Source organism: Geotrypetes seraphini, chromosome 1, assembly GCF_902459505.1.
Source record: "Geotrypetes seraphini chromosome 1, aGeoSer1.1, whole genome shotgun sequence".
NCBI lineage: Eukaryota > Metazoa > Chordata > Amphibia > Gymnophiona > Dermophiidae > Geotrypetes > Geotrypetes seraphini.
The window spans coordinates 442193814-442221370 of NC_047084.1; the positions used below are offsets into that span (position 1 = coordinate 442193814).

At 44.1% G+C, this 27557-nt stretch overlaps 1 protein-coding gene across 2 annotated transcripts in view; it reads right to left on the reverse strand.

Annotated features, from left to right (window-relative positions):
- Nucleotides 1-13791: 13791 nt before the first annotated feature.
- The window catches only part of WDR45 (WD repeat domain 45), a 30781-nt gene continuing 17015 nt past the window's right edge, over nt 13792-27557 (reverse strand). For both annotated transcript variants that reach the window (XM_033919985.1, XM_033919994.1), the window contains exons 7-10: nt 17892-18100; nt 15361-15462; nt 15137-15282; nt 13792-14936 (exon numbers count right to left, since the gene is read on the reverse strand). In XM_033919985.1, the coding sequence (XP_033775876.1) occupies nt 14827-14936; nt 15137-15282; nt 15361-15462; nt 17892-18100 (567 nt within the window). In that variant the 3' untranslated portion in view covers nt 13792-14826. The remainder of the gene's footprint in view (nt 14937-15136; nt 15283-15360; nt 15463-17891; nt 18101-27557) is intronic.

Consider the following 27557-nt stretch of genomic DNA (forward strand, 5'->3'; position numbering starts at 1 on the left):
TTTAAGTTTAAACAAAGTATAACAATAATTTCACAACAACAATAAATTTCACAAAGTACTTAAAAAAAAAAAAAATCACATTTTTCCATTAAAGCAGTTCTGGAGACATTTGCTTGAACAGTCTTTTTTCCCAGTCCATAAGCAAGCAATATGAAAAAGATTTCCTTAATTATCTACTCAAACATTTTTGCTATTTACTTTCATTGTACCTATACTATTATTCAGTAGAAAAAATGGACTTAACTGTGCAGGAAATGAATCTCCTCATACACCCACCATATAGTGCAAAAATGTGCAAAGGTCTGTTTTTTTCTTTCGATCACTACATAGCCTAATGCCACACAAGCAGCGCTGTTACAAACATATTCTGAAGGTCAATGCTAAGGTTGACAAATTTTCCTTCCTTGGACCAGAAGGAGATACTGACAAACCACTGGAAGAGATTCTAAAACAACTACCCAGAAATAACACCCAAAGACCCACTCAGTGTGTGAACCAGTTGAGTGGAGTGGACTAACTGGGGGTGGAAATGGGCCCAGAGTTTGCTCAGCAGAATTTCCCAGACTACCTCTTCCTCTCAACACACTGACATGCTACCACCACCACCAACACTAGGAACACCTCACCGAGTATGCCAGCAATGCTTATAAACTTTATAAAACACATTATTATATTTTCTTATAAAGCATATATTTTAACTGAACTCAGCCTTGCCATTCACAAAAATAGAAAAGTTCCCATTTCAAGCTGTCTCATGTACACTTTTCAAATCTAACATATTGTAATCACAAAACAGAAAATAAAATTATTTTTTCTACCTTTTAGTTCTCTGATCAATATTCAAATCTTGTTGGTCCCAGGCTCTTGTTGTCTTGCTTGCCAGGGTCTCCTTTCTCCGTGCTAACCATCCGTCTGCCATCTCTGTTCTCCCCTTCCGTTTCCCTTCCCTCTCCCGGAGATCTGGCATCTTTCCTTTTTTTTTGTCTCCATCCACAGATTCACCTTTTCTCAACTCCCCACCACCCCAGGATCCACCATCTCTCCCTTTCTGTTCCCAACTATCCTCCTATCCAGTATCTCTATCCCCCCTCCACACCATCCCCTGTTTCCAAGTTCTCTCCCTTTCTGTTCCTTCCCTCCCTAAATCCCATTATGCACCATCTCTCTCCCACTCCTCTGTTTTTAGACCCATTATTTCTAACCCCCAAAGTCTGGCATATGCATGTATCTTTGAACCCCCCCCTTCCCTCTCTCCCTCTGTGTACTTTTACACCAGGACCCCCCCCCCCCGAAGGTCTGTCCCCCCTCCGAAGGGCTACACCCCACCCCTGAAGACCTGCACCCCCCGAAGGACTTTACCTCCCACCCGAAGGTCTGTCCCCCCCCTGAAGGACTGCACCCCCCCCCCGAAGGCCTGCACTCCCTTGAAGGTCTGCACCCCCCCGAAGGCCTGTCCCCCCCTTGAAGGCCTGTCCCACCCCCTTGTAGGCCTGTCCCCCCTTTAAGGCCTGCCTGCCTGCCTGTCTCCCCCTTGAAGGCCTGTCTCCCCCTTGAAGGCCTGTCTCCCCCTTGAAGGCCTGCACCCCCCCTTGAAGGCCTGCACCCCCCCTTGAAGGCCTGTCCCCCCCCCCTTGTAGGCCTGTCCCCCCCCCTTGTAGGCCTGTCCCCCCCTTGAAGGCCTGCCTGCCTTTCCCCCCTTGAAGGCCTGTCCCCCCCCTTGAAGGCCTGTCCCCCCCCCTTGTAGGCCTGTCCCCCCCTTGTAGGCCTGTCCCCCCCCCCCTTGTAGGCCTGTCCCCCCCCTTGAAGGCCTGCCTGCCTTTCCCCCCTTGAAGGCCTGCACCCCCTTGAAGGTCTGCACCCCCCCAAAGGCCTACACCCCCCCCCGAAGGTCTGCACCCCCCTGAAGGCCTGCCTGCCCCCCTTGAAGGCCTGCACCCCTTGAATGTCTGCACCCCCCCCGAAGGCCTGTCCCCCCTTGAAGGCCTGCCTGCCTGCCTGTCACCCCCTCCCCCTTGAAAGCCTGCTTGCCTGCCCGCCCGCCCCACCCTGAAGGCCTGATGCCCCGACCCACCCCGAAGGACCGCTCGCCCCCCTGGCCTCCCCGCACCACCTATGAACAGCCGCAGCAGGATCGCGAAGTCAGCGTCGGGTACCAGCCCTAAGGGGGTGTTCCCGGCCTTGCCGTTCAGTCCCCCGCCACCCCCGAAGGACCGCTCGCCCCCCTGGCCTCCCCGCACCACCTATGAACAGCCGCAGCAGGATCGCGAAGTCAGCGTCAGCGATCCCTGCTGCTTCCTGCGCCACGGTCCCGCCCCTCCTCTGACATCAGAGGAGGGGCGGGATCGCGTCGTAGGAAGCAGCGCAGGGATGCTGACGCTGACTTCGCGATCCTGCTGCGGCTGTTCATAGGTGGTGCGGGGAGGCCAGGGGGGCGAGCGGTCCTTCGGGGGTGGCGGGGGACTGAACGGCAAGGCCGGGAACACCCCCTTAGGGCTGGTACCCGGGGCGGCCCGCCCCCCCCTAGGTACGCCACTGTTACTAGGGCATAGAATTTGGATTATAGGATCTCACTAGGTTCTTGGGTCCTGGGTTGGCCACTGTTGGAAACAGGATACTGTTCTTGATGGACTTTTGGTCTGTCCCAGTATCACAATTCTTCTGTTCTTATAAGGTGCAAGGCATCAGAAGCACTATTGGATAGAGTTAAGGGGGGGAGGGGGTTGGTCGAGTACTCTGGAAAGTAAAGATAGAGATGGAAGGATAAATATCTGCCACGATAATGATGGGGGACAAGACATTTTTGGATTTATTAGGGATAGGAAGACATGCAAAAGTGGCATTGTGGAACCCAAGGGTACAAGAGGCCAATAAGTAGCAGATGGTAAAGAGATAGATGACTTCTTCACTAATATTTTCTGTTCTGGGTTCACAGCTGAAGTGTTTGGGGGGGAGGGTGTACAAACACCTCATGTGACTGGGGCAGGAGGTGTAAAAAACCCTGATTGATTTTCAGTGGCTTGGGTTTGTGAGGGTTCGTTAGAACTACGGGTGGATACCACGAGGGGAATGGCTGGTACATCCAAGGGTACTGCAAGAATTTGGGGGTAGTTCTGGTGACTCTGCTGACTACCTTCTCACTGCTTCTGTAGAGTAGGGAGTGGGTAATGCATGAATAGAGCAGGGAGAATATGGTTTCCCTCCACAACAAATGGAGAAAAGGCAGTACTAGGGATATACAGACCGGTAAGTTTGACTTATTGGTGAGTATCTCAATAGAAACACTTTTACAACAGAGCTTGGGGATTCACTAGAGACAGATTTGGATCGACAAATCTGCTTACTTTCTTTGGGTGATCTTGGCATTAGATAATGGGAGTGTGGTGAATATGGTGTATTTTGATTTTAGTCATTTTACCATTTTCATAGGCATATCGTATTCAGTGTTCTCGGTATGGAGGGCTCCACTGGTGGTCTGGGGCAGGAACTAGTTGGTCAGTAAGGTGTCAGTGGGTTGTGGTCCCAGGAGATGGTTATGCCAAGGGAGGATCTTATCGGTAGTGTGTTTGAAGGTTTGTTATTGGGCTTGTTCTTTTCACAATTATATAAGTGGGATTGTTGTAGGAGGCCAAAGCAGTAATGGACCAGACAGTCCTGATGGTGTGCCTAACGAGGATGGGCTTAAGTTGTAGAATGGCTTCATATTGTGCAGCTCAGATTTCATGTTTAGAAATGCCAGGTCATGCATTTGCATTGCTAAACCACAAGGGAATGGTGCGATTAAAGGGTGAAGACCTTGGTGTACGAATGAGGAGTGCGGGTTTGGTGTGATTGTATGTGATGAGCTTCAGGAGGCAACCAGGTTGTAACAGTGCTAGCAAAAGCTAGACAGATGTTTGGATGCATGGGAATCAGTATGGCCAGCAGGACAATGGAAGTTTGCTGCCCCTCTACAAATTTTGGTGAGACCTCCTTGTGAATTTTGTGTACATTTAAGTTCAGTTCAAAGGAAGGCTACTACAAGGGTTGATGGTCTATGTCCTATAGGCATATGGGAACTGAGTTCATGATCTCCATCTGTATACTTTGAGGAGGAGCATGAGAAGGGAGATAATAGTGATGTTTAAATACCTATGTGGCCTAACTATACATGAGATGACTCCCCTTTTATTTGACAGCAAATCCAAAGTAAGAGGGCAGGGGATGCAGTGCTGGGCTCTGCAGTACGGTATGGCGCTACATTGTTACAGAAGGTGAGGTAGATGCATGAAATAGTTTTGGAATTCCAGTAGGTGTAGGAGTAGTAGATGCATGAAATAGTTTCTGAATTCAGGACGGCTTTGGATAGGCACATGGACTCTCTCTGGGAGAGAGGAGTTAATTGTTACTGTGGAGGGGTATACTGGCTGGGCATTTTGGTCTTTATCTGTCCTTATGTTTTTTCTAAGTGGCTTTGTTTGTGTCCTCAGACTGGAGGAACTGCAAGGCGCTGGATAGGTGCTGAGAGCCAAACTGCTTTGTTTGACTCATTTTCTGCAATTTTGGGTGCCAGAGGTGCATTGCTCCTTTCTCATATGGAACAGCCGCATGTTCTATTAGTACTGTATTGTTTGTTTGTAGGATGATTTTAGAAGATGGTTCACTTGACATTTGCTGGTGTGGGGATTTTATGGAAGTTATGAAATTGGTTGTGGGTGCGTGCGATCTGGTGTCCATGTGCAGGGTTTACTTGTTTGTTTGTTTTTTGTATGAGGGTTTAGTGACATTTGTTTGCAGTATTGCCTAATGTGTGCACTTCATGATTTGTAGTGGTGCTCTGGCGATTAGCCTTTTTGCAGCACTGGGCAGATTATCGAGTGGGTAAACTGGCATCTTCTCGACCTGCTATTGTGTTCATGGGGTAGCTGTCTGGAGATGTTGGGTTGACTGCAGGTTAAATGCAATTGCCTATTCCCCGGTCACCTTCTTGGAAGGATCAGGAATTTGGATTATTTTATACGTGTGTGTGTGGAGTAACAGGAATGTGCAATATCTTGTTTACCATTCTATTGGGCTGGTGAGGATTTTCTTAGCTGTTTCTGAGTCCAGTGGGCATATGGAGCATTTGTTGGGAGTGACCCTTGCTAATCCTTTTCCAGCAAAGACAGTTTCCTAATCTTCTATTCTGCTTCCCTTATGATTCTTTTGATGGGTTGTGACATTTGTTTAGCAAAGGGAGAGGATTTCATACTGCCCCTGAGGCAGGATCTGTTGTCTGCTGTCTGTGTTTTGCCTAATGCCCCCACCCCTTTTTGTTTTGTTTGGTCCTCTATTGAGTGTGTAAGGAGGATTGGGACATGGTTGCTATTGAGTGGGTTTAATACTAAGCTTTTGGAGTTATGGATAGCATGTGGGGGTTTAGAGTGGTTTCTCATGAGTTTGTTGCAGCTATTTTCCATGGACATTATTGTCCTGATGCTGTCAACCTTTCAGGCATAGGTTTGGCCTATTTTATTGGAGACTTGTTTTAAAGCTGTTGGCCGCAGCTTATGTGGTGGGGGGAGCGGTGACAAGCTCGAGGCTGTCACCGCTTGTGGCGGAAAATGGGGTTTGGCCCAGTTGGATCTGGGAGATGAGCAGTTAATAAATAAATAAATGTGACACTCGTATGCGATACCGCTGCGAGGGGAAGCATGACCTTGCGACACCGTGGGTCATGTTTGGGGGGAGGGGAGGGGAAGCATGGCCTTGCGTCACCGTGGGCCGTTTGGGGGAATGTTATAAATTTAAGACTTAACTGGAGCTAGTTTCGACACCGAATAGCTCCCTTGGGGTGTGTGAAATATGCATTGGGGGTTTGTTGGTTTTTGGACACAGATTGCATTGTAAGTGAAGATAATATTCAGATAGATAATAAAGCTGCGGCCAAATATTTATTCCAATAAAACTGAGTTGTGTGATTATTGATTGATGGTGATTAGCTTTCAGTTGCAGGTGACGGGAATGCGAATGCTAATGTTAAGAAGAACACCAGATTCATCTGGTGTGATATAACATTAGCTGAGCTGATGTCACCGGCTGGTAATATTTATTGAATGATGGTGTGGGTAAAATGGGAGGGGGGACAGATAGTGAGGGGAATATATGAGGTGTTATCAAGGGTCTGTAGAATAAGGATTGACAATTTTATAAGAGGAGGTAAGAAAGGGTTAATAGATAGAGCTTGTAAGAAAGAAAAATGATTAGGGAGGTTGCTAAGGTGATGGGGTGGAGCAGTCACGTGATTGGTTGGATGTTGTGGCACTCTGGAGTGAATTCTGTGAGGAAAGGGGAACAGTAGAGTAGTCTCTTCAGGAAAAGATTATCCCTCCCTCCCTCCCATTTGTGCTGATATGTTTTGTGTCAGTGTTGTGGGGTGGGGTGGGGGGTTTACATGTTATATGTCGACTTGAGTGGGTTTGGTGGAGCTTATGGGGTTGGGGGGGAGGTGGTCGCAGCTTTGGGTGGGGTGGAAAATGGGGTTTGGCCCAGTTGGATCTGGGAGATGAGCAGTTAATAAATAAATAAATGTGACACTCGTATGCGATACCGCTGCGAGGGGAAGCATGACCTTGCGACACCGTGGATCATGTTTGGGAGGAGGGGAAGCATGACCTTGCGTCACCGTGGGCCGTTTGGGGGAATGTTATAAATTTAAAGACTTAACTGGAGCTAGTTTCGACACCGAATAGCTCCCTTGGGGTGTGTGAAATATGCATTGGGGGTTTGTTGGTTTTTGGACACAGATTGCATTGTAAGTGAAGATAATATTCAGATAGATAATAAAGCTGCGGCCAAATATTTATTCCAATAAAACTGAGTTGTGTGATTATTGATTGATGGTGATTAGCTTTCAGTTGCAGGTGACGGGAATGCGAATGCTAATGTTATGGAAAATGACAAGTTTTATATTCAAAAACCATACCCCACTATGAATAAAGTCAAATAAACATAACCTATGCATCACACTATTAAAACATTAACAGACTTCTCATTAATATCTTCATTTTCATTTTAGGTATTCATCGGGCTTTCACATTTATCTATATATTCTTTTAACTTCCCTGCTTCTTCAAAACTGAAAGTTTTGTTATGATGAGTCACCCGCATTATAGCCGGGTATACTAATCCAAATCTGGTACCCATTGCTCTCAATTGTGGGCGTAATTCTAATAGCTGTTTTCTTTTATATGCAGTTTCCTTGGCAAAATCCGGGACTATAAATATCTTTGCATCCTGACATTTCATATTTTTATGTTCCTTTGCTAATTTCAGGATCTCTTCTACTTGCTGATATCTAAGTAGCTTACATATTAAAGGTCGTGGTCCCTTTTGGCTGCTTAATCTCTTTGCTGGAATTCTGTGCGCCCTTTCTATCTCCAACGGAAACTTATTTTGAATTGGTAGAATCTTAGGTAGGAAATTTAACAGAAAAGTAATAGGATCACCCTTCTCAATCTCCTCTGGTAATCCAAGTACCCTCAAATTGTTCCTTCTTGCACGATTAGACAAATCCACAAAATCCCTTCTTAATGCTTCAATTTCTTTGATCCTTTTTACACAGTACTTTTTCCTCCTCACATTTTTCCACCCGTTTTTCTAAACATTCTATTTTCAAATCCACTGCATTTAACCTTTGAGTTAAACTCACTATCTCTCCTTTCACCTCCTTTATGTCTTGAATTTTCCAAAACGATATCTTTTATCGTTTGTATTTCTCTCATAAGATCTCTTATCAATTTCATTTGCTGGCAACGGCACCATCTACGGGGAAGTGGAGTCAATTTTAGATTTTTTAACAGACCCCGAACCAGCTCCAGCCACGGAAGATTTACTTTGTCTGCCCGACGCCATTCTTATACTTCTTTTCTCTCACTAATTTTGTCTTTCCTTTAAACTTTTACTGCTATTTTTTTAAATCAAGCTGCCTGTCACCATGGAGCTGTTTCCTCACACAGCCATCTTTGTTCGCCTCGAAGCCACATCCCCCCATCCACAAACATTTTTTTCAATAGAACATTAGCTTACTAAGTTGGCCTCTGGGGCAAGAATTTTAGCAACTTAATACCTAATTTCTGTTCTATGAAAATTTTTTTAGAAGCTCAAAACGCATCTCTTTCACAAAACTAATTTAAATAAGAACATAACGTATGATTTGCCACTGCTGGGTCAGACCAGTGGTCCATCATGCCCAGCAGTCCACTCACACAGTGGCTCTTAGTCAAAGACAAGTGCTCTATTTGAGTCTAGCCTTGCTTGCATACTTCCTTTTCCAGTAGGAACTTATCCAACCTCCATCTTGAATCCCTGCAGGGTGCTTTCCCCTATAACAGCCTCTGGAAGAGCATTCCAGGTTTCTACCACTCTATGTGATCTTCCTTATGTTTTTATGGAATCTTTTCCTGTAACTTTAGCAAGTGCCCTTTCATTCTTTTCACCTTGGAGAGGGTGAACAATCTTTCTCTACTAAGTCAATTTCCTTCAATATCTTGAATGTTTTGATCGTGTCCCCTCAGTCTTTTAAAGGAAGAGGCCCATTTTCTCTAGCATCTTATTATATGGCAACTCCCTTAACCATTTTCATCACCCTTCTCTGGACCCTTTTGAGTAGTACTATGTCCTTTTTCATGTTCAGTGACCAGTGTTGGATGCAGTATTCCAGGTAGGGGGCATACCATGGCCTGGTATAATGGCATGATAACCTTTTCAGAGCTGTTCATGATCCCCCCTTCTTAACCATTCCTAGAATTCTGTTTGCCCTTTCCCTATGCATATACAGTTCTTGCATTTAACCACATCAAACTGAGGTTTGTGGGGTGTATATTATATTAAATAGCCCAAGGTGATTTAACAGTCCTAACTAAATGCAATTTAGAGAGAACATGAACTCGCAGGCCTTGAGCATGCGCAGATGCTCAAGGCCCAGCAAGAGGAGGCAGATCTTCAGGCACCAACCCACAGCCCCAGCAGATGGTAAGAAGCGGCGGGGGCACTCATAAATCAAACCACACTCTGTTTCCAAGGTGCTGATTTTGCAAATGTTTTTGCTCATCTTACAAAACACTTGCAAATCGGTGCACTTGTAAACAGAGGTACCACTGTACTTGATGCAGGCTCTATACAGTCAATGTTGTGGGGTGATAATCCATATCTTCAGGGCTTCTACTAATAGAAGGAGTATTCAATGTTGAATAAAGATATTGTGATTGAAATAAAGTGACAATGTGCTAAATGTGATGTCAAAAAAGTAGGTGGAAATGGTGCTGATCAAATTGTTATACTAAAGATGGCATAGACAAAAGTATGGTGCATATAAAGTGCTGAGTTACAGGTGATCAGACATGTGAGAAATATAAGACATGAGTAAATGAGAAGATAATTGGTGTGTGAGGGGATGTGATGGCATACAAGAACCTAAGCCTTGTGAAATGCATATTAAGTATACTTGTCATACTAAGGTTACCTTTTGCACACTTGTTGTACTCCACTTTGTTTTTTTTCTCAAAAGGTAACTTTGTTCCATATATTCATCTCTTCATTTAGTGCAATATATTCTTCGGCTTCTGCTATTTGCATACAGACATTTCAAACAATGTGGGTTATCTATTTACAATTTACTCAGCAGTTGGCATGGATAACTTGCAATCTTTAAAATTAGCTGCTTTGTTTTTTAAGGAAACCTGGTCTATTGTGATACCTATTGCAACCTCACTATCAAAATGTCCTGTCTTCCCTATTGTCTTTATTTTTTTAAGAGATCTTATTCCAAACCATGCTTTTTTGTAGCAACTAATTTAGCCCCCCCACTCTCCTTTAAAGCTTGCTTTTATCTCCTTTTTAAATGTTTGACACCATTAGCTGGATGAAATAGGTTAGAAACTGGGCAACAATTCTGTTGAAGAGAGAGCATATATAAAATCCTCATCCCTGCACTATTATCTCATCCATACCTTGAGACTAGACCTCTGCCTGTTTCTTGAGTCTTATGAATGGACCAAGGAGCACTTTTGAAAATTCTACACTGGATGTTCTGGATTTTAACCTCCTACCTGAAGAGCCTAAATTTAGCTTCCAGAACCTTCCTACCACCTTCCTCTGTCATTGGTACTTGCATGTACCAAGATAGCAGGCTCCTCAACCAGGTCTATAGCCTATTATCTAGGTGAGACATGAGGTCTGCTACCTTCATACACCAGGCAGGCATGTGACCAAGTGCTCCTCATGGCCACCAGCATAATGATTGAATTAGAGAATGACATGGTGACAAAATTCATCACTGTTCCTGTCCCTGTGGATAACTGCAGGAAACCATCTTCATGTCATTCTTTAAGGAGAGAGGGAAGAATCAGAGTGGGCACAACCACTGACCTGCAAGCTTTGCTTTGAAGAATGCTGGTGTAGAAGGACTGAGGCTGAAATAGACATTAAAAAATGACATGGGATTATTTCCCGCAGTTATCTGCGGGGATGGGAATGATAATGAATTTTGTCACTGTGTCATTCTCTAGATTGAATCTCCCACTAAAACAACCATCTTAACCCTTCCTTCCTGGGCAGAAACTGCTGGAGCCACAACCACATTGTGAGAGGATATTGCATCTCCTGGTGGACAGGTCCTGGCTAAAGGATTACTTCAACTTTTTAAGATCTCTGTTTCAAGGTGGCACAGAGGCTGCCATACTGAAAATGGGACTTCTACAATGTCCTTGTAGTCTCTATCAGCTCCTCCAAGTCTGCTACTCTAGCCTCAAGAGATTGAACCCATTCCCTGTGTGCTAGGAGCTCTTTGTGATCCAACAATCAAATATGTAACACTCGGTGCAAAGACTGAATATCCCCATCTTGCTGTTGGACTACTTTCTGCATCTTCATATTGGTGACTTAAGTTGGTATGGGAGTTGAAATATGTACACTAATATCATTAAGATTGCAAGTTAGAGGTTGGGCAATGGTAATGTTTAGTTTTTATTTTGTAATTGGTAGGTTACTCTTGGAAGGATTTCTTAAGAGCTAATTACTTGACTCAAACCATATCTTTTCAGTGCTAGGTCCTGCCTAATAGAACAGTCTCCCTGGTACCCTAAGACAAAATCCCACAATTGACCATTTCAAATAGTTGTAACAGCAGGTTCCCCTATCACCTTCCCCCCCCTACCCTCACCTGTATCTTCCTCTTCTCTGCTGGTGACATCAACCCCAATCCCCCCAACCAATTCCCACCATACTCTTACAGTCCACCTTACTCCTGCAGGTCAACCTGCTATACCACCAACCTTTATTTCTATTCCTCTCCTTTTCTTGTGCCCTATGGAATTCCCACTTCATTAACAAGCTTGCTTACATCCATGACCTCAATCTCTCCATCTGCTCACACAATGGAGACTCTACTTCAGCAGCTGCTCTGTGTCATGGAGGCTACCTTTTCTCACACACACCTTGTCGGGTTGGTCAAAGGAGGAGGCATTGGCCTGCTGCTCCGCCATGTTGCAGATTTCAACCCCTTTTCCCACCACAATTGTCAACATTCTACCTCCTTTGAAGTTCATTCCATCTATTTATTTGCTCCCCTACATCTGAGTAGCAGTCATCTACCACCTCCCCCCCCCCAAAAAAAAAAAAACAAAAAAAAAAGTCCCATTCTTCCTTCCTCACTGACTTTGACTCCTGGCTCTCCTTTCTTGAGTCCTCATTCCTGCCCCTTATCCTCAGCAACTTCAACATCCATATCAATGACCCCCCTCTGACTCCTTTGCTTCCCAGTTCCTTGCTCTAATATCCTCATTCAATTTTTAGCTATGCTCCACTACCCCTACACACCAAAATGGACACAGCCTGGACCTAATCCTTTCCTCTAACTACTTGGCTATTCTCCAATACCAGCCTTCCCTTCTCTGACCATCTGTTAATGTTCACAATTTATCATCATCACCTCTCCCCCCCCCCCACCCCACCCCAGCCAATTGCCACCAATACATTCAGGAACTTTTCAGGCTATTAACTTGGAGCCTTCTCCACCGCTGTCTCATCCCTCTCCTCAACTCCTGTAATATTTTGGATAAAAAGCAAAGATAGAGATCAGACAGTAGTGACTAGGTATGGAGGGGATTAAAACTGGTGTTTTGGGGTTTTGTTTTGTTTTTAAATGGGATGCACTGTGATCAGTTTCCATTAATCTAAGAACTGGCCAATTTGTAATTGACAGAAGGGTAGGTAAAAGTCCTAATGTAGGGTTCTTTATCTAGTGCTGTATTTGCTGCTTCTGATTTTATGATTATCAGTGTTAAAACAAATAAAGAAAAATCAGAACCATGGTCCAACCCCTGCAGAGTTCCCCAAGGACCACCTCTGTCTCCCACACTATTCAACCTATACATAGCTTCCCTCATCTACTGCCTAGACATGGCCTAACCTCATACAGCTATGCAGATGACATCACCATTCTCCTCCCTTTCAACCATCCAGAGCCCACCATGACAGGCACAATACACAGAACACTCAAAACAGTAGCAAAATGGATGACAGAACACAAACTAAAACTTAACTCTGACAAAACTAACTTCATCCTCCTAGAAAACAGCAAAGCATAATAAAAAAATAATAATAATAAAAAAAAGAAAACAGCAAAGCTCCAACCTTAACAAACCTAGTAATAAACTCTATCTCATACCACATTCAACCCACGCTAAAACTGCCTGGAGTACTGATTGACAGAGGCTGTACCATGCAACCACAAATCAACAACTAATAAAAGCATCATTCGTGACTATGAGAAACCTAAGACAAATCTGAAAATTCTTCAACAGGAAACAATTCCAACTTTTGGTACAATTGCTTATCCTTGGACTAATAGACTACTGCAACATACTATACCTCCCCTGCCCTGTGACCATGATAAAGCAATTACAAACAATACAAAACATAGCCCTAAGACTCATCTATTCATTGAAAAAATATGTCCACATCAAAGAAGCATACCACAACTCATACTGGCTCCCAATACAAGCGAGAATACACTTCAAATTCTACTGCCTACTATTCAATGCTATTAACGGAGAAAGCCCAATCTACTGGAACAACCGACTAACTCAATCCACCTCAACCAGGCACAGGAGAACCCACTCACTATTCACACACCCGCCAACCAAAAATGTCAAATGAAAAAAAATATATGACAACCTAATGGCCACCAGAGCAGCAAAACTAGACAGACAAATCACCAATCTGCTGTCTTTGACCACAGACTACAAAACCTTCAAACAAGAAACTAAAACCCTACTCTTTAAAAAATGCATAAAACCTATTTAACACGACCAGTTCCTTTCCAAGCTCCACCTACCACACTATCTACCCTTATCAAATCTAAAATGTTTCAAATTACACAACATATATCACCGTAAGTTCTTGACAATTCTTATGTAATCTAATCTAATCTAATCTTTAGGTTTGTATATGGACTTTGCCTCCAAAAACTTGACCAAACCTTTCTTAAACCCAGCTACACTAACTGCTGTTATCACATCCTCTGATAACGAGTTACAGAGCCTACTTATTCTTTGAGCGAAAAAAATATTTCCACCTATTTGTTTTAAAAGTATTTTTAGATGGACCAGAGCAACAAAGTCAAATTAACAGATTCCCCATCCCCAATACACATTGTTATACAACCATTGAACCCAGGTCTGCCTTAATCTCCTCAAAACAGTTAGATGGGTTAGTAATATTACTGGAGCATTTAGACACATTTACTATGTTCTTCCAAGAGATGGTAATCTCTCATGCCATTCAATAACTTTATTGGTATGACAATTTGTATATATGCTGCTATAAGACTTTTTTCATTTTCATTTTACTTTTACTATACCACTGCACAAGAACGCAGCAGTTTACAATCTAAAACTTTGCAGGAAAAAGGAAAAGAATGCCATCATGTAGATCGGAAAAAACATATCACTCAAGAGTAATAAGGAGCAAAAGACAAAACACAAACTCCTGGGTTCTGGTGATGTTCAGGATTGTCTCTTGATAATAGAGTACCACATCTTTTGCTGTTATGACAGCATATGCCAAGATTACATGGAATTCTTTTCCAGTTACAGGAGGGTTTCACATTTATAGTATCCTCACTAGTGATTCTTACAGATTCAGATTTATCGATGGTCATACTTCTCCATTTTCACCACAGAAAAGCACAACTTCAATGACATTTATACAATGTTGCCTATAGGAGATTGTATATAACTTAAGATTGTAAGCCCTATCAATTTGCAACTTGTAATGGAGCTAAGTTTTGGAAAGTCAAGGAATTAAAATGCAACTCCAAATCTAATGCATGTAATTCTCAAATTATGCCACAAAAGGGCAACACTTTATTCATATTTGTGAAATGGATTTTGAAAACAAGTTAATCCCCTTTCTCGACGGCTGGGGTTTGCTAAAAGAGGCACCCAGGATGTCCCCTCCCATCATTCTCAGGCTGAAAAATTGAACTGGCCTCACTTTATTCAGCTCTGTGCAGGTAGATGTGCTTGGAAGCTCCTTTTCCCTAGTCCGTCTGACCAGGCTCAGTGCTGCGAAGCTGATTGCTGTGCAGGACAGGTCTCAATCCAGACCCAGTGACAGGACACGGATCTCATTTCTTGTTGTATTATGGTGGATTTTTTCTCCCTAATAATGGTCCTGGATCAAAGCAGTTATGCAAAAAATAAATCCATCAGTCCTTCCTCTGTCACACAGGAACTGACTGAGCCCCAAAAGCATCCATTCAGTACAGTGTTGCAAGGATCATGTTGCCACACAGCCACAACCCAGTAGTTAAAAGTCATCGTCATCGCAAATGTCCAAATAGACATCAAAAGCTTCACGGTTACAGTTTCCATCAGGAGTGAAAACATATTTATGAAAAGTGCCATCAACACAGATTGCTGCAAGAAAAAAAGAGAGTGCTTTAAAGATGTGCCGGGTACAATGGGAGGCAGCAGGAAACCCAAAGATGAAGACTATAAGTTTCAGGACAAGATGGGGACCCTAGAGAGTAATGGCAGGGGAAGAGGGAGAGGTCTCAAGGTACAAAGGGAAATCTGCAGAGGGGGGGCAGAGGCCTGGCAGGTGGTGTAGTTCTTACCAATGACAGAATTGACATTCTTTGAAGTGTTTTTGCCAAAGGCACATATACAGGCCGACTCTGCAGGTACAGTAAAACTAGCCAAACTCCACTGTGAATCCACATACTGGCCAATCATAGGCCCCACCTTCCCGACTCGAGCCAGGCTGCAGTAAGAAAGACAGACTTAGGACACACATCCTGACCCTCACATTCTATACCTATATATGCAGAAATGTACTCACGCTGAACGACGGTTCAGTTTGGTGTCCTTCAGAGCAAAGATGTGAACAGTCCCTTTGTCACTGGAAGCGCAGAGGAAGGAGGAGTCATGGCTAAAATTAATGCTAATATAAGAGAGAAAAAAATGATAAGATGGAGGCATGGGGGTATAGTGCTCTTTTTCATGATTTCTCTAGATATACTATTGGAAATAGATATGGGACAGAGGGAGAGGGAGAGCAATGGTTGACTCAGGCATCAGGGTCCAAGGGAGGGCATCAACAGCAGAGCCATTTTACCTATGCAGAGCAAGGAGCCCATTAAATGAATACAGAGGGGCTAATGTAATATGTGTTATCCTTTGAGAAAGCAGTTTATTTCTGTTTCTCCTAGAGTAACAGTTTTAATATCTTTGATTATGAGTCAGTTTTGTTTTTTTTCCATACACATCCAGGGAAGGGGGAGGGGAGGATATTTCTGTCCTGGTTTTGACCTTCGAGTATTTACATTTGGGATGGGTGGGAGGTTGGAAAGACATCATTAATTTGAATAGGGTAAGGATATTGGGAAAATTTATGTTTTTATGTGGTACTGAATAATTATTGGGGGTGGGTGGGGGGGAAAAATGGTTTGATTAGGTATATTTGTAAGTTGTAAGTGCTTTTGTTGACTAATAGTATGTTATATATCTGTATATTACATTATTGCAGTTTGGAAAATCAATAAATTAAAAAAAAAAAAAAGAGTAACAGTTTTAAAACAGAAAAATTTGTGGCAAGCCACCATGCTAATAGACTAGCATGATTAGTATGAAAAACACTTACAAACTGGTTGAAGCTGAAATCACTTCTGATATACAAAAAAAAAAAAATGTGCTGTACCTTTTTTGCAGCTTAGAGCTGCAGTAAAGATTCTAATGCAGGAGCAAAAAAGGCCATCTGATGACCTTGGTGGCTCAAGTGGGCCCTGAACACCATTTTCCTCCCTATACCCCTAGCCCACCTTGGCTGGGAGGCAGAAGCAATGCCCACTTGTTCCTGCCTCCTATGTTGCTAATTTACAAAATGATGGTGTCTGTTGGTATAGGAAATTATCACTCCTGCTTTATGATCAAAGTGGATTGGAAAGAGGGGAGCTGGGCCACCTGGAATTCCTTTTATAGAAATTGTTGGGAGAGTCTTCCTTTGCTGTCAGTATTATGGAAAGAAAAGTCATTCTGCTGTCTAATTCAATCCCTCCTCTTCCATCATTCAGGAACAAGAGGGAAAGGTATGGGAGGAATAATACTGCCGAGTAAAGAATCCTCACTTTGCTCTGTAATTCAATCCCTCCCTGCCTCTTTGTTTGCAGGGAACTAAAATGTTGGAGGGTCCATATATTCAGGCATTTTGGTTATTAATATGGGATCAAGTTAACCTCTTTATGGAAAATCATGTGGCATTGTCATATGATACAGTTTTATTTGGAATGTGTATGAGAAATAAAAGCCAAATATCTGCAGTAAATAATAAGCTTTTGATGATCCTTACAGGAGTAGGGATACAACAAATAACATTGAATTGGAAAAATTGTTCTAGACTAAATTACAGCTTCTGGTGGAACTCAGTGTGTCATCTGTACAAAATGGAACATTTACTTGCAATAAATGGTCATTTTAATAGATTTAAAGATGTGTGGAGGCCAATAATAAATCATAATGATTAATGTTAATTTATTATTCTTTTTCCTTATATGATAATTGAAAGAATGGGGGGATGGGTGAGTTATGATAATTTAATATATATGTGCATAATTTAATTGATTAATATACATAGGAATTATATTATTCATGTATAGTTATGAGATGGGGATGGGATATAAATCTTTTAGTTATATATTGTTATGGAATTATCAAGTGATAATGTAATATGTTGTGTTCATATTTTAATGTACACTTGATGTATATGTTAAAATGAATAAAGATTTGAAAAAAAAAAATGTTGGAGGAACTGAAAGATGCGATTGGCATCCTTCTGCAAGCAGCTTGCGACCAGAGGCAATTCACGTCGGGTACAGACTTTTATGTCCTTGTTACAGAAATGGAAACAGTTTGTCACGGCTACCGAGATGAAAACCAAATTTTAATTTTCTTTTCCTATGAAGAGCGAGAGACTATGGATCGAGACTGGAAGGGATGAGGAGTCGAGGGGAAGGATGTTTGGGAAAGCAAGGTGGTGGTATAGGACAAAAAATGAGTGGGGAGAACAAGGGTGATGCTAGAAGGGAGGGGGTTACATAAGGGTCCTATGCTGGAGCCATTGCCACTAGAAGGACAGTTGTTCCTTCACCTAAGGAAAAAGTACTGTGATAAAGCACCACTGGTAGATCAAGGTGCAGAGGGGAAGCGATTCCAAGTATCTGCCCTCAGTACAAAAAAACAAAATCTGGTTCAAGCACTGTTCAAAGTTCTCTATCTTGCTTTCATCTGCTCTGTCCCAATTTGCTCTTGTACCCGGTGCCTCTCTCCCGCTATACCTCATCTGCTTTCCTATCTTCTTTTTGGTCTCCGACTCACCAGTAGAGCGTGGCAGGATCTGTTCCCCTTCTCAGCTCCACCAGCTTCTCCTTAGTTTGCGTGTCAAACAGACGGATTAAGGTGCCCTTCTTAGAGGCTGATGCTACCACAGTTCCTTGCTGGTTGAGGGCGATGCAGGCAATTTCACTCTGGTGAGCATTAATTGTAAAAGGAGCAGATGAGGTACCAGGCTTTGTGTTAGACAGATCCTGCAGGACAAGAGACAACATATTTATGAAGACAATCCAAAGTCTCAGCACAGTTCAGCTAGTACCATGTCTAACATCAGAGATTTGAGATTTCATGCATCAGTTCTGTTAGTAGTGTGGACTTCTGAGTTGTTGTGGTGCAGGACAGACCAGTCAGGAGCTTTGCTATCTTCTAGCTTAGGAGTAGGCAACCACAGTCACGAGCCAAGTTTCCAAGTTTATTGGTTTTTAATATCCCGACCATCAAACAATTGTCTGGCCGGTTTACAATAAAATTATAAAAAAAAAGCATTAAAAGTAGCAGTATGTGCAAAAAGATGTCTTAAGTTAAACATAAATGACAAAGACTTGACGAACTGGAGTGTGAGGGCAGTAACAGCGGAAGGGGAAAAAGTTACATTGTATAGATGAAAAGGAGAGAGTGGGGGGGAGGATTGAACAAAAGGGAGGGGAACATTTAAGATAATGGAAGTTTGCTGACCGAAGGAAGAGAGAGAAGATGCTTTTAGGTTTGATTAATAGCATCTCGAAATAAGAAAGTCTTTAGATTGATCTTGAATTTGACTAGTTGTTGTTCATCGCGGAGGTATTGTGGAAGTGAGTTCCATAAGGTAGGGGCTGTTATAGCGAAGTTTGTTTTGCGTGTATAATAAAAATCTTTAAGAGATGGAATATAGAGAAGTTTTTGGTCAGATGATCTTAATGTACGAGTGGAACTTTGAGGAATAAGAAGTTTATCGAGGAATGTAGGTTGATGTAAGAGTTTGATTTTGAAAGTGAGTAGAATAATTTTGTAAGTGATACGATAAGAAATTGGAAGCCAGTGGGCTTCCTTTAAGAGAGGAGTGACATGATCGTATTTGGTTTTTTTGTAGATAAGTTTTATTGCGGTATTTTGTATCAGTTGAAGGCGTCGTAATTCTTTTTGTGGAAGGCCATTGAGGAGCGAGTTGCAGTAGTCTAAGTGAGAAATTACTAAAGAGTGGGTTAATATAGTAATAGAGTCAGTATTTAGAATGGATATTAATGATCTGATGATGCGAAGTTTATAGAAGCAGACTTTTACTACGGAGCTAATATGTTCGTGAAAAGAGAGATCTCTATCAATGATAACGCCAAGTAGTTTAATTTTAGTTTCCATGTGTAGTGGGACAGATTTGATAGAGATAGTTCCTGGTAGTGATTCAGATTTTTTGATCAGGAGTAGTAGCCCACAAGATTTGTCAATGTTAAGTGAAAGTTTATTTGTGTATAGCCATTCGTTTATGTTATCCAGTTTATTATTTATGTCTTTTATGTCAGAGGTGTTAGTGATATTAATAGGGTGAAGAAGTTGAATATCGTCTGCATAGGCAAAAATGGTGAATCCTATCGATTGGGCTAATGTAAGGAGAGGAGAGAGGAATACATTGAATAATAATGGTGATAATATTGAACCTTGTGGCACTCCGAAAGTTTGAAATATAGTTGAGGAAATTTCATTTTTTACCCAGACTTTAGAGCTGCGTTTCTGAAAGTAAGATAGGAACCAGGAAAGTGCTGAACCTGAAATGCGGCAATCTTTTAATCTTGAGATAAGAAGAGAATGATCAATAGTGTCAAAAGCTGAGGAGAGGTCTAGAGAGATTAGAATGACAGATTTTTGGTGTTCATGGTAGTATTGTATGGTTGAAATAAGGCCAAGTAAAGATAGTTCTGTGGAATGTGAAGAGCGAAAGCCCGTTTGACAAGGGTGTAATGCATGAGTTTTTTCGAGAAAGTCGGTTAATTGGGAGTGAATGATTTTTTCCGTAATTTTGGAGAGTAAGGGAAGATTAGCGATAGGGCGATAGTTTTTAGGGAGAGAAGGATCTGAGTTGTATTGTTTAAGTTTTGGGAAGACGAGTGCAGATTTCCAAGTGTTGGGTACTGTGCTTTCTGAAAGAGATTTTGAAATCATTTCCCAGATGAAAGGGCCGAAGAAGGAATAGAATTTTTTAAGTAAGAACGGGGGAATGCTCTCTAAGAGATTATTAGGAGAGTTTAAAGATTGTATTGTAAGAAAAAGTTGTGATAGTGAGGGCATCTTGAAATGACTGAGAGAGCTAAAAGAAAGTTGTGTAGAAGGGTTGATAGTTTGAGTGGGGGGGGTAAGTATAGATGTTCCGAGGTGAGATCTAATGTCTTTTATTTTTGTATCGAAGAATAGAGATAGTTCGTCTGCAGAAGGAGAAGTTAAAGTATGAGAGTTGGGTTTCAAGATTTTCACTATGAAGATGTGGTGTACACTGCTGTATTACTATGCCACTTGATTAGTAATTAATCATCTATTGTATCACTAGAAGTACTAAATATACTGCACTCTTATTAATTATTATATAGCTATATGTAGACTACCCAACATACTGTAGCTACATATATATGTTATTGTTCTGTTAAGATGGATTGATAATTGAAGATATACAAAGAAGGAATAACTATAATAGCTTGACATTTTCAATAAAATAAAATGTGGACTGATGAAGAGTTTAGCAGTGGGAATAATTTAGTGCCCACCTGCAGTCCGAAAGTCCACACAAAACTATCTTACATATGTAGCTACAGTACGTTGGGTAGTCTACATATAGCTATATAATAATTAATAAGAGTGCAGTATATTGAGTGTGTGGTGTGGCAGTGGCCAAAAAAGCAAACAGGATGCTAGAAATGATTAGGAAAGGAATGGTAAATAAGACCAAGAATATTATAATGCCTCTGTATCACTTCATGGTGCGACCTCACCTTGAGTGTTGTGTTCAGTTCTGGTTGCCATTATCTCAAAAAAGATATAGTGAACCTATAAAAGATTAAAAGAAGAATGACCAAGATGATAAGGGGGATGGAACTCCTCTCATAAGCAGAAAGGCTAAAGAGGTTAGGGCTCTTCAGTTTGGAAAAGAGAGAGCTGAGGGGGGATATGATTAAGGTCTGCAAAATCCTCAGTGGTGTAAAACGGATAAAAGTGAATCAATTTTTTTATGATTTCAAAAATTGCAAAGACTAGGAGACACTCAATGAAGTTACATGGAAATACCTTTAAAATCAAATAGGAGGAAATATTTTTTTCATTCAAAGAATATTTAAGCTCTGGAACTCATTGCCAGAGAATATGGTAACAGCAGTTAGTGTAGCTAGGTCTAAAAAAGATTTGGACAAATACCTAGGAGGAAATGTCCATAGTCTACTATTTAGACAGACATGGGGGAAGCCACTGCTTGCCCTAGGATCAGTAGCACAAAAGTTGCTACTATTTGGATTTCTGCCAGGTACTTCTGACTAGGATTGGCCACTTTTGGAACATAAGCAGTGCCTCCGCTGGGTCAGACCCGAGGTCCATCGTGCCCAGCAGTCCACTCATGCGGCGGCCCAAAAGGTCCAGGACCTGTGCAGTAGCCCTCTATCTATACCCCTCTATCCCCTTTTCCAACAGAAAATTGTTCAATCCTTTCTTGAACCCCAATACCGTACTCTGTCCTATCACGCCCTCTGGAAGCGCATTCCAGGTGTCCTCCACACGTTGGGTTAAGAAAAACTTCCTAGCATTTGTTTTGAATCTGTCCCCTTTCAACTTTTCCGAATGCCCTCTTGTTCTTTTATTTGTTGAAAGTTTGAAGAATCTGTCCCTCTCCACTTTCTCTATGCCCTTCATGATATTGTAAGTCTCTATCGTATCCCCTCTAAGTCTCCTCTTCTCCAGGGAAAAAAGCCCCAGTTTCTCCAATCTCTCAGCATATGAAAGGTTTTCCATCCCTTTTATCAGACGTGTCAATCTCCTCTGAACCCTCTCGAGTATCGCCATATCCTTCTTAAGGTACAGCGACCAATATTGGATGCAGTACTCCAGATGCGGATGCACCATCGCCCAATACAATGACAGGATAACTTCTTTCGTTCTGGTTGTAATACCCTTCTTGATTATACCTAGCATTCTATTCGCTCTCTTAGCGGCTGTTGCGCACTGTGCCGTCGGCTTCATTGTCATGTCCACCATTACCCCAAAGTCCCTTTCTTGGGTACTCTCATTCAATAACATCCCTCCCATCGTATAGTTGTACCTCAGGTTTCTGCTTCCTACATGTAATAATTTACATTTCTCAACGTTGAACTTCATCTGCCATCTCGTCGCCCATTACCCTAGTTTGGAAACAGAATACTGGGCTAGATGGACCATTAATCTAAACTAGTGTGACTATTCTTATGTTTTTATGATTTGATACAATGGAAGCAGTACATGCAAATCAATATCATGCATTTTCATTGTGATAATCTTGAAAACCCAACTGGGTTGTGGTCCTCAAGCACTGTGGTTGCCACCCCTATTCTAGTGCCTTCTCTTCCTCTTCATATTTATGTCTACTTACTGCTTTAGATTAATGGCAACAGGACTGGCATAAGTAACCCAAAATCCCTGTTCTATTATACTGTACATTACCAGACTTCTAGGCTTTATTTACCATGAAGAGAAGAATACGCATATCAGTTATGATTTAATCTACCAGGAAAAAGGAGTAGCCTAATGATAGGAGCAATGGCTGAGAACCAGTAAATCTTTGTTCAAATTACACTGCTGCTCCTTGTGATCTTGGGCAAGTCATCAACCCTCCATTATCTCAAGCAGAAGTTTAGATTGTAAGTCCCCTGAAGAAAGGACAATACCTAAGTGCCTGAATATAACTTGCCTTGAACTACTGAGAAAGGAGTGAATTTCCACAGTATTTTAATCAAGTATATTAAGCACAGTTACTTACCGTAACAGGTGTTATCCAGGGACAGCAGGCAGATATTCTTTACGCATGGGTGACATCGCCGACGGAGCCCCGGTACGGACCTTTTTAACTAGAAAGTTCTAGTTGACCGCACCGGGCATGCGCGAGTGCCTTCCCGCCCGACGGAGGAGTGCGTGGTCCCCAGTTAAGATAAGCCAGCTAAGAAGCCAACCCGGGGAGGCGGGTGGGATGTAAGAATATCTGCCTGCTGTCCCTGGATAACACCTGTTACGGTAAGTAACTGTGCTTTATCCCAGGACAAGCAGGCAGCATATTCTTTACGCATGGGTGACCTCCAAGCTAACAGAGAGGGAGGGGGGATGGTTGGCCATTAGGAAAATAAATTTTGTAACACAGATTGGCCGAAGTATCCATCCCGTCTGGAGAAGGCATCCAGACAGTAGTGAGTAGTGAACGTGTGAACTGAGGACCAAGTGGCAGCCTTGCAGATTTCCTCGATGGGCGTGGAACGGAGGAAAGCCACAGAAGCAGCCATAGCCCTGACTCTGTGGGCCGTGACAGCACCTTCCAGTGAGAGACCGGCCCGAGCATAACAGGACGCAATACAGGCAGCAAGCCAGTTGGAAAGCGTCCGTTTAGAGACAGGACGACCCAGACGGTTAGGGTCGAAGGTCAGAAAGAGCTGAGGGGACGAGCGGTGAGCCCTGGTACGGTCAAGGTAGTATGCCAGGGCCCGCTTACAATCCAGCGTGTGCAACGCCTGTTCCCCAGGATGAGAATGGGGTTTAGGGAAAAAGACAGGCAACACAATAGACTGGTTGAGGTGAAAAGCCGAGACCACCTTGGGAAGGAATTTAGGATGGGTACGCAGAACCACCTTGTCATGGTGAAAAACAGTGAACGGTGGATCGGCAACCAGTGCATGCAGCTCACTAACCCTCCTGGCAGAGGTGATGGCAATGAGGAAAAGCACCATCCATGTCAGAAGTTTGAGCGAAGTTGTGGCAAGAGGCTCAAAAGGGGGCTTCATGAGGGCTGATAAAACCACATTCAGGTCCCAGACTACAGGAGGAGGCTTCAGAGGTGGTTTGACATTGAAGAGGCCTCTCATGAACCGGGAAACCAGTGGATGAGCCGTCAGAGGTTTTCCGAGGATAGGCTCATGAAACGCAGTGATGGCACTGAGGTGGACTCTGATTGAGGTAGACTTGAGGCCAGCGTCGGACAGAGAGAGCAAATAGTCCAGTACAGCTTCCACCGCTAATGAGGTGGGATCGTGATGACACAGTAGACACCAAGAGGAGAACCTGGTCCACTTCTGATGGTAACATTGGAGGGTGGCCGGTTTCCTGGATGCATCCAAAATGCGACGGACAAGCTGCGACAGATTCTCTGGAGAGGTTAGCCCGAGAGAAACCAAGCTGTCAGGTGGAGCGAAGACAGATTGGGATGCAGTAGAGATTGACGTTGCTGCGTAAGTAGAGTAGGAAACACAGGAAGAGGAATGGGCTCCCTGGAGCTGAGCTGAAGCAGGAGGGAGAACCAGTGTTGGCGAGGCCACCGAGGAGCGATGAGAATCATAGTGGCCCTGTCTCTGCGGAGTTTGGATAACGTCCGCAACATCAGAGGTAGTGGAGGAAAGGCATAGAGGAACCGAACCGTCCAGTCGAGCACGAATGCATCTGGGGTCAGACGATGAGGAGAGAAGAGTCTGGAGCAGAACTGGGGCAGCTGATGGTTGTGAGGTGCTGCAAAGAGGTCCACCTGCGGAGTGCCCCAGCGAGCAAAGATGGAGTGGAGTGTTGACGGGTCCAGAGTCCACTCGTGAGGTTGAAGGATGCGGCTGAGATTGTCGGCCAGGGAGTTTTGTTCGCCCTGGATATAGACAGCCTTGAGGAAAAGATTGCGGGCCGTGGCCCAGGTCCAGATGCGGAGAGCTTCCTGACAAAGGAGGCGAGATCCGGTGCCGCCTTGCTTGTTTATGTAATACATGGCGACCTGATTGTCTGTGCACAGGAGAAGAACCTGAGGGCAGAGAAGGTGTTGGAAGGTCTTGAGAGCATAGAACATGGCTCTGAGTTCCAGGAAATTGATGTGATGTTGACGCTCCTGAGGGGTCCAGAGTCCCTGGGTGCGTAGATCTCCTAGGTGAGCTCCCCACGCATAGGGGGAGGCATCCGTGGTTATGATCATGGAGTGAGGGGGTAGATGAAAGAGTAGACCCCTGGAAAGATTTGAGGAGTTCAACCACCATTGAAGAGATTGCTGAAGAGACGATGTCACAGAGATGGGATGAGAAACAAGATCCGTGTTCTGTGACCATTGGTTGGCAAGAGTCCATTGAGGTGTCCTGAGGTGGAGTCGTGCCAGAGGAAGCACATGTAAAGTCGAGGCCATGTGGCCCAGGAGGACCATCATCTGTCGGGCAGGAATTGAGTGATGTAGGAGCACCTGACGACAGAGGTGGAGCAGGATCCGTTGACGATCTGAGGGAAGAAACGCCCTCATTAGTGTGGTGTCGAGAACTGCTCCAATGAACTGAAGTCGCTGAGTAGGAAGTAGATGCGACTTGGGGTAGTTGATCTCGAACACCAGGAGATGGAGGAGAGAGATGGTGTGATGAGTTGCTTGTAGCACAAGTGGCGACGTAGGTGCTGTCACCAACCAATCGTCCAAGTAGGGGAACACCTGGAGGTTGTGAGACCTGAGGAAGGCTGCCACCACAATAAGGCACTTGGTGAACACCCTGGGCGATGAAGCAAGGCCAAAAGGTAGCACCTTGTACTGATAGTGACGGTGCTGTATCTGAAACCGTAGGTAGCGACGTGACGTCGGATTGATCGGGATGTGATTGTAGGCCTCTTTGAAGTCCAGGGAACATAGCCAGTCGTGTTGAGAGAGAAGAGGGTACAGCGTGGCAAGGGAGAGCATTCTGAACTTCTCCTTGACCAGACATTTGTTGAGATCCCTGAGATCGAGGATGGGACGAAGGTCTCCTGTCTTCTTGGGAACCAGGAAGTAGCGGGAGTAGAATCCCTGACCCCTTTGGGCCGGAGGTACTTCTTCGATGGCATTGAGAAGAAGGAGGGATTGGACCTCCCTCAGGAGGAGGGGGGTTTGGGAGGAGTGAGAAGCAGACTCTAGGGGAGGATTGTCTGGTGGGAGAGTCTGGAAGTTGAGAGAGTAGCCGTGGCGGATGATGTTGAGGACCCATTGGTCTGATGTGATGACCTCCCAACGGCTGAGGAAGATTTGGAGACGTCCTCCGATTGGTTGAGGAAGAGGCAACGAGGGAGGAAGACTGGCTATGCCCTGGAGAGAGGAGTCAAAAGGGCTGAGAGGGTTTCGGAGGAGGGAGAGGCTTGGCAGGTTGATTAGACTGAGAACGAGTCTGAGTGTGTTGTTGACGGGGCCGCCTAGGTTGCTGTGAAGGCGGATTGAGGGGTCTGGCAGAGAACCTGCGTTGATACGAGGACTGTGGTCTGTAAGGGCGAGCAGGTGGAGCCTTTTTCTTAGGTTTGACAAGGGTGTCCCATCTGGTCTCATGGGCCGAGAGCTTCTGGGTGGTTGAGTCTAGGGACTCCCCAAAAAGTTCATCACCAAGACAGGGAGCGTTGGCTAGGCGGTCTTGGTGGTTGATGTCCAAATCAGATACCCTCAACCAGGCCAGGCGGCGCATGGCAACGGCCATGGCAGATGCACGGTAGGTCAGCTCAAAGGAGTCATAGATAGAGCGCACCATAAATTTCCACAGTTGAAGGAGGCTGGAAATTTGCTGCTGGAAGAGCGGAACCTTGCGTTCCGGAATGTATTTTTGAAGGGCGGACAGTTGTTGTACGAGATGTTTCATGTAAAATGAAAAATGAAATGTGTAATTGTTCGCCCTGTTGGCCAGCATTGCGTTTTGATAAAGGCGCTTGCCAAACTTGTCCATCGTTTTGCCTTCTCTGCCAGGAGGTGTGGAGGCATAAATACTGGATCCCTGAGTCTTCTTCAAGGTAGACTCAACCAGGAGAGACTCATGGGGCAGCTGAGGTTTGTCAAAACCCGGGATCGGGATGACCCTGTAAAGGCTATCCAGTTTACGGGGGGCCCCGGGGACGGTGAGTGGGTTCTCCCAGTTCTTATAAAAAGTTTCCCGCAGTATGTCATGTACGGGTAACTTGAGAAACTCCTTGGGAGGCTGTTCAAAATCCAAGGCCTCCAGAAAGGCCTGGGATTTTTTGGAGTCAGACTCTAGAGGGATAGAGAGAGCCGCTGACATCTCCCTGAGGAACCGTGAGAAGGAGGATTGCTCAGGCTTAGAAGTGGTATCGGGCGCTGAGGGCTCCTCGTCCGACGACGATGCGTCCTCCTCGGTACCGGGCGGGGAGTCTTCCCATAAGTCCGGGTCCCTGATATCAGTGTGCGCATGTCGAGATATTGGGGTGGAAGGCTCAGTATGGTGGGTCTTAGATAGAGACTTGCCAGAGCGCACCGAGACATTACCGGGAGAGGAAGATCGGTGCTGGTCTTGATCCCGGGAAGAACGGTGCCGGTCTCGGTCCGGGGGGGACCGGTGCCCAGCCTGGTACCGAGGAGGATCGGCCTCAGCGTGGGTATGACCTACGGGATGGGCACGAAGATGTTCAGCTGAGAGAATCGGCATAGAAGAGTTAAGTGGCACCGATGGAGTGGATACCGGTTGGACGGTGCGAGGCTCGGGCCGGTCC